General features: G+C 37.9%; 1 protein-coding gene across 17 annotated transcripts; it reads right to left on the reverse strand.

The window, feature by feature from the left end:
- Positions 1 to 445: 445 nt before the first annotated feature.
- LOC130738619 (disease resistance protein RPV1-like) lies at positions 446 to 14,635 on the reverse strand. Of its 17 annotated transcripts, XM_057590689.1 has the most exons (10): positions 13,887 to 14,635; positions 12,634 to 13,744; positions 12,177 to 12,458; positions 10,802 to 12,073; positions 10,260 to 10,502; positions 10,046 to 10,182; positions 9,440 to 9,945; positions 8,466 to 8,641; positions 7,570 to 7,693; positions 446 to 1,069 (listed from the first exon to the last, which is right to left on the reverse strand). In XM_057590689.1, exons 1-4 carry the CDS (start codon positions 14,378 to 14,380, stop codon positions 11,099 to 11,101), a joined length of 2,862 nt encoding a protein of 953 aa, XP_057446672.1. In that variant the 5' UTR covers positions 14,381 to 14,635; the 3' UTR covers positions 446 to 1,069; positions 7,570 to 7,693; positions 8,466 to 8,641; positions 9,440 to 9,945; positions 10,046 to 10,182; positions 10,260 to 10,502; positions 10,802 to 11,098. The 17 variants fall into 17 exon arrangements, with proteins under 17 accessions (XP_057446672.1, XP_057446686.1, XP_057446685.1 ...); XM_057590703.1 differs by lacking the exon at positions 7,570 to 7,693 and having other exon boundaries at positions 8,466 to 8,552; positions 9,822 to 9,945; XM_057590702.1 differs by lacking the exon at positions 7,570 to 7,693 and having other exon boundaries at positions 8,466 to 8,552.
- Positions 14,636 to 14,872: the final 237 nt, after the last annotated feature.

Raw genomic sequence — 14,872 nt, forward strand, 5'->3', positions numbered from 1 at the left:
GCTTTCTGCTCAAACACTTTTGTAATGATTCATTTCATTTATGATGTTGAGAGCTATCCACCAAACTATCTCTAACTTAGGTGAATCTATCAGTTGGAATTCCTGGACGTAATCCCTTACCATCTTGAAAACCCAAAAGGAACAATACAACTCAAATTTTCTCTAAAAGACATTCCCAAATGACCAATACATCCAAAGACAATGTATCTTATGCTTGCGAATCCCCATTGTCTTTCCGAAAACTCTTGTTAGAACTCAGAACCCCACATGCCACATGTAATTCCACTATTGTTCATACCCAAGATAATCTCATCCTAAGACAACTAATTCATTGAGCGGTTTCTCCCCGCAATTATCTTTCAATTTCATGCTAGTCCATAAAAATCTAACACAAATAATTGATACTTGAAGTGCACAAAGCAAAACTTTAACACACGAAGTGACCTAAGACATTAATCAATACACTAATTCATATCAATCTCTCAATCTATTTGTGAAACTCTTTTGATTATCAATTGATTGGTTAGAAGCATGAATTGTAAAGAGAAACTAGAAAATAGAAAGCAACATATACAAGGGAAAGAGAAGAAAGAACTGAAATCGAAGATGAGAAGACTGAACCATGGCCATGAAAGCTCTCCCAAGCTTTCCATCACTTCAGGGAGGTTGTCACTGTCCTCCCATGGCAGCCATCAATATCTTGAAGCCCCAATCCATCAAACCTAGCCAAGGGATCCTCCTTGAGTGATGCTCAGATCCCTCTCTCTGTTTTGGGGAGAAAATGGGGGAAGATCCTTAAAAAATCTGATTTTTTCTTCTTCTTAAATAAGTGTTTGAGGCGGCTGAACGACGCTCAATGTCCCTCAGTGGCCGCTTAGCGCCCCTCTTTCTTCAATGTGAAGGCTTCTTCATTGCCTCTGGGCATTCTGCGCTCCGCTTACTTCAAAACAAGGTTTTCTCAGCACATTTGAATGCTTAGCAGACCAGGTTGGTGCTCAGCCCCCAACCTCTCTAAAAATGAACATTTTCACTTTGAACTTGGAAGTTGGATCCTTCATGAATTTCTTCCCTATATCAAAATTCCAAATTAAACACACAAAATATATAATATTTACACTATTTCAAGCTAAAACTAAATATCTACAAAACTAAATACTTTGAGGGATAAAATGATGAATAAAGTAAGCATATGAGTTAAAGAAGTGCCTAGAAAGATATCTAAATATATGTAAAAATCACACTTATCATCAGTCTGACTCACTTTTTGGCGAGCTAGAAAAAGTTGAACACGACTCGACCAACCGCAAGTTTTTAAGAAAAAATAAAAAATGGGAAAATTAGAAAAGTAATATTGAAACTGTTATAAAATATCACTATAACAAATTTATATAGTGCATCTACTGAATCCAACTCTCCATGATGATAATGATATTGCACGATTCACTTTTTTGCATATATCTAAATTCAAATACAAACTTCTTTGTTTTTTTTTTTGAAATGAGGGGCTTAGCCCCAAATACAAACTTCAAACCTAACTTAGTTTGTCCAAATATTCAAATCCAACATAATTTCATAATAATACAAACACAATGTGCTTTGCTAAATTCACCGATCGAAGATCATAAAAATATTGCAACATTCACTTTATGCCGGGGGCGGAGGTAGAAGTTTAACTCTAGGGGACCAATGAGTCAGGGTCAAAGAAAATTGAAACCAAGCTTAGTAGTAATTAGCTGAATTTTTTATCATATATTTATAGAATAAATAAGATTGGTGACAATGTAATCATATATTTTTTTTTATCACAATTTATCAGAATTGTTGGAAATATTGTTGGGGAGAGTCACGGCGAGGACCCACGGAGCAAGGTCGAAGGGAAACACCAAGGAGATCTTAGACACCACATCTTAACCCAAAACCTTAAGGCATTAGGTTTATGGGTCACATCTCTTATAAACTCTTCCTCCCACCTTGACTTCTCTGATGTGGGACTTGACTCCAACACTTGATTCCAACAATCTCCCCCTCAAGTGTGAGTCCTTCAACCACATCACCCATGGTCCTCCCGTCTGCGGAAGCTATCCACTTTGCACCGCCGTTCGCTGCCAACGGAACTCGCCGCCTAGCCACACTGCTAGGAAGACTTTCGACACAAGGAGCTGTCATGGTCCCACGAACCATCGGCTCTGATACCACTTGTTGGGGAGAGTCACGGCGAGGACCCACGGAGCAAGGTCGAGGGGAAACACCAAGGAGATCTTAGACACCACATCTTAACCCAAAACCTTAAGGCATTAGATTTATGGGTCACATCTCTTATAAACTCTTCCTCCCACCTTGACTTCTCTGATGTGGGACTTGACTCCAACACTTGATTCCAACAATTGTTATGTTATGTAGTCTATTTGTAGTCCCACATCGCTTATGTAGTCTATTTGTAAGTCCCACATCGCTTAGAATAAGGAGGAGGTTGACTTACTCCTACTATATATAAGCACCTCATTGTAAGCATTATACACACTAAAGAAATATTACTACCTAGTGTAGCCGTGGACGTAGGTACACACATTGTGTTCCGAACCACGTTAAAAACTCCTGTGTTATATTTCTTTCTCTCTTCTCTCCTTTCTATTATTGCTCCCAACAACTGGTATCAAGAGCTTTAGGTTCGTGGGATAGATCCTCAGTTTAGAGGAAGAAGTGGGAGCAATGGCGCTAGAAGAAGGGAAGGTGAAGATCGAGAGGTTCGATGGCAGAGACTTCGGGTTTTGGAAGATGCAGATGGAGGACTATCTGTACCAAAAGAAGTTGTATCAACCCTTGACAGGGAAGAAGCCAAACGACATGAAGCAGGAAGACTGGGATCTGTTAGATCGATAGGCCCTTGGTGTGATCAGATTGACGTTATCCAAAAATGTTGCCTTCAACATTGTGAATGAGAAGACTACTGCAGATCTGATGAAGGCATTATCAAATATGTACGAGAAGCCATCTGCCGCCAATAAAGTACATCTGATACGACGTCTATTCAATCTCAGAATGGGAGAAGGTAACTCTGTAACTGAACACATTAATAGCTTTAATACAATTATTTCGCAGCTATCGTCAGTGAAGATTACCTTTGACGACGAATTGATGACCTTGAGTCTGTTACAATCCTTACCGGATAGTTGGGCTGCAACTGTCACTGCGGTTAGTAACTCCGCAAGGGATAACAAGCTGAAGTTTGATGACATCAGAGACCTGATCTTAAGCGAAGATATTCGCAGGAAAGATTCAGGAGAGTCTTCAAACACTTCCGGTTCAGCATTGAATACTGAAAGTAGAGGAAGAGGTAGCCAGAAGAGTCACAATCAAAGCCAAGGCCGAGGCAGATCAAAATCAAGAGGCAGAAGTCAGACAAGAGTCAGGAATGACATCACTTGCTGGAATTGTGACAGAAAAGGTCACTTCACCAATCAATGCAAAGCCCCAAGGAAGAAGAAAAATTATCAAAAGAGGCAAGATGATGATGAATCTGCTATAATGCAACAACTGAGGAAGTAGCAGACGCATTAATTTGCAGCTTGGATAGTTCTGTTGATTCATGGGTTATTGATTCAGGTGCATCTTTTCATACTATTCCTTCAAAAGAATTATTATCTAACTATATATGTGGAAAGTTTGGAAAGGTTTATCTTGCAGATGGAAAACCACTTGATATTGTGGGAAGAGGTGATATTGATATCAGATCCTCTAATGGAACTCTATGGACATTGCATAACGTCAGACATGTCCCTGGAATAAAGAGAAATTTGATCTCTATAGGCCAGTTGGATGATAAGGGTTATCACACCACTTTTGGGGGTGGAGCTTGGAAGGTGACGAAAGACAATCTGGTTGTAGCTCGAGGAAAGAAACGAGGCTCCCTTTATATGGTTGCAGAGGAGGACATGATAGCAGTAACTGAAGCTGTCAATAGCTCATCTATATGGCATCAAAGACTTGGACACATGAGTGAAAAAGGAATGAAGATCATGGCATCAAAGGGTAAGGTGTCAAATTTGAAGCATGTTGATCTTGGTGTTTGTGAGCATTGCATTTTGGGGAAACAGAGAAAGGTTAGCTTCTCAAAAGCAGGCAGGAAATCAAAATCAGAAAAGCTCGAATTGGTGCATACAGATGTGTGGGGTCCGGCCCCAGTGAAATCTCTTGGAGGTTCACGCTATTACGTCACCTTCATAGATGACTCAACAAGAAAGGTATGGGTTTATTTTCTCAAAAATAAATCTGATGTGTTTTCTGTGTTTAAAGGGTGGAAAACAGAAGTTGAAAATCAGACAGGCTTGAAGATTAAGAGTCTGAAATCTGATAATGGCGGGGAGTATGACAGCCAGGAGTTCAAAAAGTTTTGTTCAAAAAATGGGATCAGAATGATCAAGACAATACCAGGTACACCTGAGCAAAATGGTGTCGCGGAAAGAATGAACAGGACCTTGAACGAAAGGGCTAGATGTATGCGAATCCAGTCCGGGTTGCCAAAAATGTTTTGGGCAGATGCCATTAATACAGCAGCTTACCTGATAAATCGGGGACCATCTGTTCCCTTGGATTATCAGTTGCCTGAAGAGGTATGGTCTGGAAAGGAGGTAAGTCTTTCACATTTGAAAGTCTTCGGTTGTGTCTCTTATGTTCTTATAGACTCCGATAGGAGAGACAAATTGGACCCCAAGGCCATAAAATGTTTCTTTATTGGTTATGGGTCTGATATGTATGGCTACAGGTTTTGGGATGAACAAAACAGGAAAATCATTAGAAGCAGAAATGTTACTTTTAATGAAAGTGTGCTTTATAAAGACAGGTCTTCTGCAGAGTCTATGAGTTCAAGTAAACAGTTGGAACTTTCTGAAAGAGTGGCATTGGAAGAAATTTCAGAAAGTGATGTAGCCAAAAGAAACCAGATTAATCCTGGGAACGAGGATGATGAGGTAGAAGTTGAGCTGGAACAAGAGCCAACAGCAGTAATTGAAACTCCTATAACTCAAGTGAGGAGATCTACAAGAACGCCGAAAGCACCACAAAGGTATTCTCCTTCGTTGAATTATCTGTTGTTAACTGATGCTGGAGAGCCAGAATATTTTGGTGAAGCCATGCAGGGGAATGACTCTATCAAGCGGGAGCTAGCAATGAAAGACGAGATGACGTCCCTTCAGAAGAATGGAACATGGTCTTTGACCAAGTTACCAGAAGGAAAGAAAGCTCTACAGAACAGATGGGTCTATAGAATGAAGGAAGAATCTGATGGCAGCAGAAGGTACAAGGCAAGACTTGTAGTGAAAGGGTTTCAGCAGAAGCAAGGAATTGACTTCACAGAGATTTTTTCTCCAGTTGTCAAAATGACCACTATAAGAGTTATCCTGAGTATTGTAGCTGCAGAGAATCTTCACTTGGAGCAGTTAGATGTTAAAACTGCATTCCTACATGGTGATTTGGAAGAAGATTTATATGACACAACCTGAAGGTTTTGAAGTTCCAGGCATGAAGAATCTTGTATGCAAGCTTCACAAAAGCTTGTACGGTCTGAAACAGGCACCGAGACAGTGGTACAAGAAGTTTAATGAGTTTATGAGCAACTCAGGTTTTAATAGATGTGACATGGATCATTGTTGCTATGTTAAGAAATTTGCTGACAGTTATATTATTCTTGCTTTGTATGTTGATGACATGTTGATAGCAGGATCAAATATGACTGAAATTAACAGGTTGAAGCAACAGATGTCAAAAAACTTTGAGATGAAGGATCTTGGTCCAGCCAAACAAATCCTTGGTATGAGGATTTCCAGAAATATATCAGAAGGTGTTCTGAAGTTGTCCCAAGAGAAATATGTTGAAAAATTACTAGACAGATTCAATGTTGGAGATGCCAATACCAGAAGCACCCCTTTGGGAAATCACTTAAAGTTTTCAAAGAAGCAGTCCCCACAAACAGATGAAGAAGAAAGTTACATGTCAACAGTTCCTTATGCATCTGCAGTAGGGAGCTTGATGTATGCTATGGTTTGTACAAGACCTGATATAGCACATGCCGTGGGAGTTGTCAGCAGATTCATGTCAAATCCTGGAAAGGAGCATTGGGAAGGTGTAAAGTGGATACTGAGATATCTGAAGGGTTCTTCAAGAATGTGTCTATGCTTTAGAAGAGATGATCTCACTTTACAGGGGTTTTCTGATGCAGATCTAGGAGGAGACTCAGATGGTGGAAAAAGCACCACAGGTTATATTTTCACCTTAGGAGGAACTGCTGTGAGTTGGAAGTCTAAACTTCAAAATAGAGTTGCTCTCTCAACCACTGAATCAGAATATGTTGCCATTTCAGAAGCAGCAAAGGAGATGATATGGCTGAAGAATTTTCTCAAAGAATTGGGAAAAGAACAAGATGTTCCTCCATTGTTTAGTGACAGTCAAAGTGCTATTTGCCTTGCAAAAAATCCTGTCTTTCACTCCAGATGCAAGCACATACAGATGAAGTATCATTTCATCAGAGAACTTATCAATGATGAAGAATTATCTCTGTTGAAGATCTTAGGATCAGAGAATCCAGCTGATATGTTGACCAAGACTGTTACAGCTGATAAGCTGAGGCTTTGCATTGCCTCAGCTGGCCATCGAGGATAATTGAAGACGAAGGCGCTACACTAGGTGGAGAGCAGATTAGCTTATTGCTTACAAGTAGTTACTACAATTAGACTCCAAGTGGGAGAATTGTTATGTTATGTAGTCTATTTGTAGTCCCACATCGCTTATGTAGTCTATTTGTAAGTCCCACATCGCTTAGAATAAGGAGGAGGTTGACTTACTCCTACTATATATAAGCACCTCATTGTAAGCATTATACACACCAAAGAAATATTACTACCTAGTGTAGCCGTGGACGTAGGTACACACATTGTGTTCCGAACCACGTTAAAAACTCCTGTGTTATATTTCTTTCTCTCTTCTCTCCTTTCTATTATTGCTCCCAACAAATATTAATGAGAATTGCAGCCCCATTGTACATAAAATGATCGACTGTGTATGAGTTCACTTTCTTATCTAAACATGTCTTAGTGCTAAAAAAACAATAGAATATCAAAGTTTCCATTTAAAAAGGCCAAACTATCCCTTGGCCTTAATCCTCGCATGAATCTCCACATCTAAAAGCCTGACCATCCCAGTGAATCCAGATACCTCCCACAAAGCCTTCTGCTTCAACCACAACAGAGTGATCAAAACCTATCCTCCAGATAATACTGGAAGCTCTTGAACAACTAATCAGAACCACCTTGCTAGAATATTTGCAAGTAACTCTGCTGGACCATAACTTGTCTTTAATAAACCATAATGCTATTTTTGCATACCACGATTTGTGCACCAGGGTAACAAATCGGCTTCTACTATGTCTATGTGGTGTATCTCCACTACATTTATAGTAATCAAACATGAAATAAGAGGATTATGACATTATGGGGCTTAAAAATTAGCAAGCAGTTACGTGGTTAAAATTGAAGCTATGTTGCCCCCTCTCTCATTAAAGAAGCTTATAAGTTCCACCTTGTCATCATGCCCTTTGGCCTCTGGTTCAGCTAGCTTTGGTGTCATAAATCTTAGCATTCAAGTTGTAGCTTCTGCATCAGGTGTTCTTATACACTCTTTCAAGAAAATTTGTTTTTCTTCTCTGCTTGAAATAAAATAAAATGTTGAGTTAGTGTCACAAATGATGTCCGATATTGGGATTTAGTAATCGTATCCATTCTTTTCCCGGTAACTTGAAGTGTAAATCTCACAATGTCCATTTGTTATTTACTAGAGAACTAAATTTCCTTTTTCAGATAAAGGACCAATATTGAAGAATCAGAATGCCTTGAAGAATAGTTTAAGTCAACATTCTGTGAAGCCTCAGGTTCATAACATTTAGATACTACTAACTGCTTAGATAGCTGTCACACGGTCAATCAACCAATTATCTCAAAAAGTTAAGTTGTTGGACAAAAACCTCAGAATAGTTTTATATTATATTTCTAACACGCCCCCTCACGCAAGAGCCTACTTGGGCTTGAAGAGTGGACAATGCACATACCCACCTACTATGTGCTAAAATTCCACTTTTTATTAGAATAATGAGAGCAAAAAGGATCGAAGTCCAAACCACTCAGTGGTAGAAGCTCTAATACCATATTTGAATTTGGGAGAATTAACTCAACCAAAAAGTTTGTTCAAGGATTGTCTTCCCATATATAAAGACTATCTTAACCATATTTCTAGTGAATGTGGGACTTCTCAATACCATTTTGGAAAAATTATCTACAGAACTGCCTAAGGAATAAACTTCCCACATATGCACTGCAAATCAATATTAGATTGCACTTATATCAAATCTAAAATAATTTTTCTGCTAGAATTCTCAAACAAATGTGATCCTATTTCAGTTACTTCTATGAAATACATACCTTCAACTTTCAATTCAAAGTTCAGACCACACCAAACAAGCAGCCTTTCCGAGATTCTGTGGTAATAGATGCTAAATGTTGGTGCCACTTCAAATAGATCCAAGAACCAGTAAAGAGTCAGTTATAGTCGCAAGACATTTCAATGCACCGATCATCTTTTTATAATAAAACCACTTCTGCATGTACAAGGGATCTATTAGACATAAGGAGAAACGAATTTCCTAGAACCTAAAATGGCAAATAAACGAGATATAAGCAGCAAGGAGTACAGTAATTTCAGAAATTGAACTTTTATCTAAGAAGTTATAGCATTTCATTTTTCTTCTTGACACACAATCTAGATATTTAAGCTTCTCCTACCCTTATCCTTATTGCAATATATTTATCATGTACTTGTAATATTAAGGTGATGCTTGGAAATAAAGAGCTCAAAGTTTAAGTATCTATGCCTGGTTATTTCTGCAACAGTATCTCTCCTTGTTTTTTGGTGGAAATGAACCAACTTAGAATGAATGCAGCCATTATTACCATGGTAATGGTGATCACAATGGTGATAGTGGTAAAAGATTAGTCCTAATTTATTTTTCAGACTCCTCAGACTTTACAAATTTCAAATGCATTTGCTGGGATCAAATTTTCAACCTTACGTGCTTCACTTGTCTTCTGAATTATTTACCAATTTCCCTCCAAGAAAGACCTTCCATAACTCAACTGAATTCAATAGTTAATAATTGCAAGTCATTAGTCTTCTTAGAAGCCAACTTTACTATCACCCTTCTTTGACACCCAGAACAAATGCAGAAAAAGGGAACATGATGCACAATATAAAGCAGTGACATAGCAATTCACTAAAATCAGACCTTAACAACATGCTCTCTTCTTGCTTTCAAATTTAATGGAATTAAGGAAACAATAATAAAAATGGAAAGAATATATCCAACATTCCAATCCATGTTGGATAAAATATATTGTACCTATGTCATTGGAGATGTTAATCCATGTTGGTTTTTATTAAATCTGAATAGGGTCCCTCAAGAAGGGACAATCTTTGGTGTATGCAGTAAGAAGTGGAAGGCCTAAATCCTTCAAGAATGTGCGACCTTTTACATAGAATAGAATGTTTTAAGTCAGGGGTAATCCAATCATGGCTTCTCTTAGTGGACATAGTAAAAAATGGTTCATAAGTATATGCTAAGAATGAAAATCATTAAACTAGGAAAAAGTTCAAGATGTGTGGTAGCACAGCAGTGTAGCAGTCTGCAGTTGTCATAAAAAATGCACAGCCTTAATATGTACCAGTGATTCATGAATACATAACAGTTTTAAAAGGTACTGGAAAATGGGAAAGAAACATACCAAAAGGATAGGTTTAATTGCTTGAAAATTTTCTTTACAATAAACCTGGATGATAAACAGCAGCAATGATGACTGCTACCCAGCCACAGTCCCAAGATCCAGTTTACAGCCTCCGTCTCCAAATCTGCTAGAAACCAGAAGAAAAAAAGAAGAAGTTAAAATACCTCTATCATAAAATTAAATTTTATGGAGGAGTTAAAATGAGATCAGGGGTAAAGAATGACCATTCAGAGTTAAAATCAGTGTACGATGGAAAACCAGAAAGAAAGTGAACCCCTTCTCTCGTGCTCAAACCACTTTGGAATCCTTCCTGTTTATAGGCATGGCAATTCAAAGTAGGTCTTTACCCCTCATGCACTTCCTGTTTTAGTGTAGAATATTAATGATAAAATCTATCACATTCAAAGCATAACAAATCAAATCGAAACAAAAGTTAACCTGCTTCAGCAACATGCTTCTACATGAGAAACTCAATGATTCACATTCTCTGAATCACAATGCCAAGTATTGCTCCTAACTCTGATATCTCTTCCCTTGCAGCAATTATAAGCATACCTTCTATATGTCTTTTATACATTGTGGGGAAGGCTCCAATCATTATGACATGAAGGTAAGAAGTACAAGTATAATTTATAAATCTTCCAATGTATCCATGTCTTGTTGGATGGATGAAGCCCTTGCCTACCTTGCAAAGAAAATGACAATTATTAGTTGAAGTCCAATCACACATGCCAGAACATATCCATCATAAACATGACCATGTTAAATGTATAGTCCTCCTTAGAAGCATTAGCAAGTTGTTTAACTCATCCTCTAAACCATAGTATTATTTTTGGATACCAGGAGGCCTACCATCATTGTAAATACAGTAATCAAACATGGAAACAAGTGGGTTCAGAGGATTAAAAAATGGCAAGTGGTTATGTAGTTAAAATTGAAGGTCTGTCGCATACTCTCCCAATAAAGAAGCTTACGCCCACCTTGTCATGCCCTTTGGCCTCTGGTTCTGCAGTCTTCTCATACCATTCAAGAGCTTCTGCATCAGTTCTACCTTGTAATTAATTACAAAATATGGTTGCACAAGCTCCAGAATTAGATTTTTCCATGAAGTGAAGTCAAGTTTATGTAAAACTATTGATCTACTTACTTCAACATCAGATCTCATGTGAACATAATATAAACGAGTCATGTTCAACATCTGATCTCAGAGTTGATCTCATTCTCTTTTATTCACATCAGAATATATAGGCCCAAGAGCAATGATCCAGGATTGTGCTTTAGTGAGTCAACTCAGTATTAACATCATCCTCTTCAAGCGGTGCCAAATTCAAGTCTATTTTTCTCCTTTTATCAGGATTCGTGAATCGGATATCCTGCATGTTTTGCTCTTTCAATACATGGATTCCAATTCCACAGTCTAAGCCCCTTTCAGTCCTAAACTCCACATGATTCCACACATTTTCTATAAATTTATATTTCCATGAATAGTTTGTTTGGCTTAGCCTCATATCTTTAAAAAAGTAGTATTTTCTTAGCCTCTTAAGAAGAGTACAACCCCAATTTACTATGAATTGTTGACATGAAGAGCCATTGATGAAGAAATTTACTCTGAATAAATAATCATTGTCAGGCATATTTGGCTCAGGTGGAGAAGCAATACATAGTAAGATGTCAGGGAAGTCGTTACGAAACCAGAAAGAAAGTGACGGAGATCGACCCCTGTTCTGGTGCTCAAACCTCTCTGGAATCTGTAAGTTTCGCAATACATAGTAAGTCTCACTCTCGCTATCCTCTTCCCATATCGGCCACTGATTGATTATGAGGCCTAATAGTCGTGGCATCGTGTCTAAGCTCCTTGATGGCAGCCAATGATAAACCCACATTAATCGAAGTCGAGTCAGATTTCCAAATGAATATGGATATTTACTTATTTTAGTGCCACTCAAATCAAGCTCCTCTATATTTTCCATCTCTTCTAATATTTCTGGAAAACTCTCAAGACTTGAACAACCTTCAAGCCCGAGTTCTTCAAGAGAGGGCAGCTTGAGGGGAGGAAAACTCCTAAGCTGGGAGCAATGACGAGCATTCAAGCTTTTAAGTTTGGCCAACAACCCAACCGAACAGTCAACCGTAATTAATTTTGAACAATCTTTAAATGAAAGCTCTTCTAAATTTGGGAGACCAGATACGTCAGGTATATGTGTTAATGATCCACACCGATTGAGATTTAAGACTTTCATACTCACGAACTTCTGCTAAAAAAGAAAAGAAAAAAAGGAAAACAAAAATCAAATGAATATTAGTGATGTATAATACACAAGAAGATCAAGGATATTGAATCATTATCATACTTGCCTTTGATGAACTTAGCAACTCCAATGACATAAACCTACTCTCGGGTAATTTGCATATGGAAAGTTTCTTTGGACGGAAATCACTTGGTAAATGTTGTGAAGGGTATTTCCACCACTCTAGTACTCTTAAACTATTTGGAAGATGCTCTGGACCTTTAGAAAAATGAGTTTTTCTAATGACAAGTGTTTTCAGTTTTTTCATCTCTTTGAAAGCCTCTCCATCCCAATCCACTTCTTCAAATGACGGGTAATCTAGATGCATCATTTCAATTTTGCTTGTTCCCTTAAAAAAAGACAAATCAATCAAAATGAATACATATACGTTAGGACATTAACACAAGTTCTTGGAAATATTATAAAGAGGGAAAATGGTAATATAAACATTAGTAGCTTTGAATAATCAAAAAGGCTAAATAAAGATTAAAGATAAACAACCAAATCATCCGAACTAGTCTTACCGTATTTTGTTCCAAAACTTGAAATATGTCTTCATGAAACCATAACCTACTACGGTTTCCAGGATCTTTAGGTGATTCTTGTCGCACGATTTCTTTACCCATATCCTCAATTAAGTCATGTAGTGTCAATTCACTCAAATACGGAGTAATCGTTATGAGAGACTTTTGAACCAACACCTTAATGTGATTTGCTATGCAGAAACCATAATGAGCACAAAGTAAGTCCTTGACCACTCCCAATTCATATCCTTTGAAGCAACAAGCAATGTCTAGGAAAACATTCTTCTCTTCTTCCTCCAAAGAATCAAAGCTCACTTCAAGTATCTTTTGGATGTCTCTAGGTGGAATCCTTCTATATTGTTCTAATGTCGATTCCCATTCTTCCCTTGTTTTACCAAACAAGTTAGAACTTATTACTTCCAAAGCTAATGGAAGGCCGGAAGTGTAACTCAATGCTTGGTTCAGTAAGTCCTCATAACTTGAATTAACTTCCTGGTTTTTAAAAGCTTTCCACTTGAACAATTCGGTAGCATGTTCCTTCTTCAACTCTTTCACTTTGAATGTTCTTTCAACCCCATGGCATGCTAGCAATTGTTGGTTTCGAGTCGTGATGATGACTCTACTACCAGGACCAACCCAATTAGGTCTTCCAATAATATCATTTAATTGCTCCTTCTTGTCAACATCATCTAGAATCAGAAGAACCTTTTTTTGTTGGAGCCGATGTTGTATTATTGAACTTCCATGCTTGACACTTGTTATCTCAATTTCCTTCTCTCCAAGGAAAGCCAAAAGAAGGGTCTTTTGGAGATGTAGTAACCCATGTTTGTTTGAATTTTCTCTAACATTCTCCAAAAAACATAAACCTTCAAAATGGTCAGCAATGGAATTGTAAACTGCTAGAGCAAGTGTCGTTTTACCAATTCCCCCTATTCCATGGATCCCTACCATGTGAACTCTATTAATAGACCCAACATCCAAAAGCGAAACTACTTGTCGCACTTGTGACTCTAGTCCAATCGGGTAATCAGCAATAGGTAAAGCAACACGATTCATCTTTCTTGAAACTTCATTAATGATCTTTCCGATAAACTCGTGTTCATATCCATCTCTGTCCAATAAGAGAAGTGAAGTTTGTGTAAAGTCATAATAGTGCATCATGTTCCTTTTTTTATTACTTATTCACTATAACTAAATTTTTGTAATAATTAGACAATATCTAAAACGCAAGGAAATCAGTATAAGAAACACACCCATGTTTGAAATGCCAGCCTGACAAATCAGCTACTTGTTGTAGAGCTATCCTCCATTTTTGCAACTTGTCCTTGTTATCTTTGAACCTCTCTGTATGCAGGGCCATTGCTTCTCCGAACGTCCCAATTTGCTTTCGCACATCAGAAGGATCCACACCATAAAAAACTGGCCAAACAAGACGACCCTCTTCCTGAGAGCAGTCAAGAATCTTGGAAAGTTCATCTAAGCAAAATGAGGAGCACGCATAGTCCTTAGAGAGGACAACAATGAAAATCCTGGAGTTTTGAATGGCCTTCTCAAGTGATGGTGTGATTTCGTCCCCTTTGTGAAGCTCCTTGTCATCAATAAAAGTGTGAATTCCCTTACCATAGAGAGCTTTGTAGAGATTGCCGGTAAAGTCATAGCGGGTATCAGAACCCTTGAAGCTGATGAACACATCGTAGGTGAATGCATAGGTGATGGAAGAGGAGGATGATGATGGTAGGAAAGCCATGAGAAAAGAAGGCTTGGAATGATAAGTGTGGAATATGAATGGTGTGTATGAGTGAGCACGAACCTGATTGCCATATAAAAAGAGAATGAATGTTATGTTCTCAACGTGTTGCAGCCTTGCAGGAGCCCGAAATTTCTATACATTTTCCTGTGTCTTGTCTGTTTCGTGTAACAGTGTGATTCATTGTATTCACTGGTATATGGTAATAAATTTGCTGACTTATTGACAAAAAACTGTCAGTTATTGTAGAAACTCACAGGAAATTTGTTCTCTTCACACACGCTTTGTACTAAACCATATATAGGCTTGTTGACATGTCCATTATTTTATTTTAATATCGATTTCATCAGATAACAAGAAGTGTAAAAAAATCTAGGAGGGTGATGCTTGGAAATACAGAATTAAAAGAGAGTTATAAAATTGTGTCACGCAACTTATTAGTCTCTCCTTGTTTTTCAATTTTTCTTTTTGATAGGACCCCATTCTTGTTTT

The sequence above is a fragment of the Lotus japonicus genome, chromosome 2, assembly GCF_012489685.1.
Source record: "Lotus japonicus ecotype B-129 chromosome 2, LjGifu_v1.2".
Lineage (NCBI taxonomy): Eukaryota > Viridiplantae > Streptophyta > Magnoliopsida > Fabales > Fabaceae > Lotus > Lotus japonicus.

Bases quoted from the DNA above. Each gene is read 5' to 3' on its own strand.
- LOC130738619 (XM_057590703.1), bottom strand. From the start codon at position 14,380: ATGGCTTTCCTACCATCATCATCCTCCTCTTCCATCACCTATGCATTC. The intron at 12,459-12,633 runs GTAAGACTAGTT...TCTTTTTTTAAG, and splicing joins AAGTTTTGGAACAAAATACG to GGAACAAGCAAAATTGAAAT. The intron at 12,074-12,176 runs GCAAGTATGATA...CTTTTTTAGCAG, and splicing joins AGTTGCTAAGTTCATCAAAG to AAGTTCGTGAGTATGAAAGT.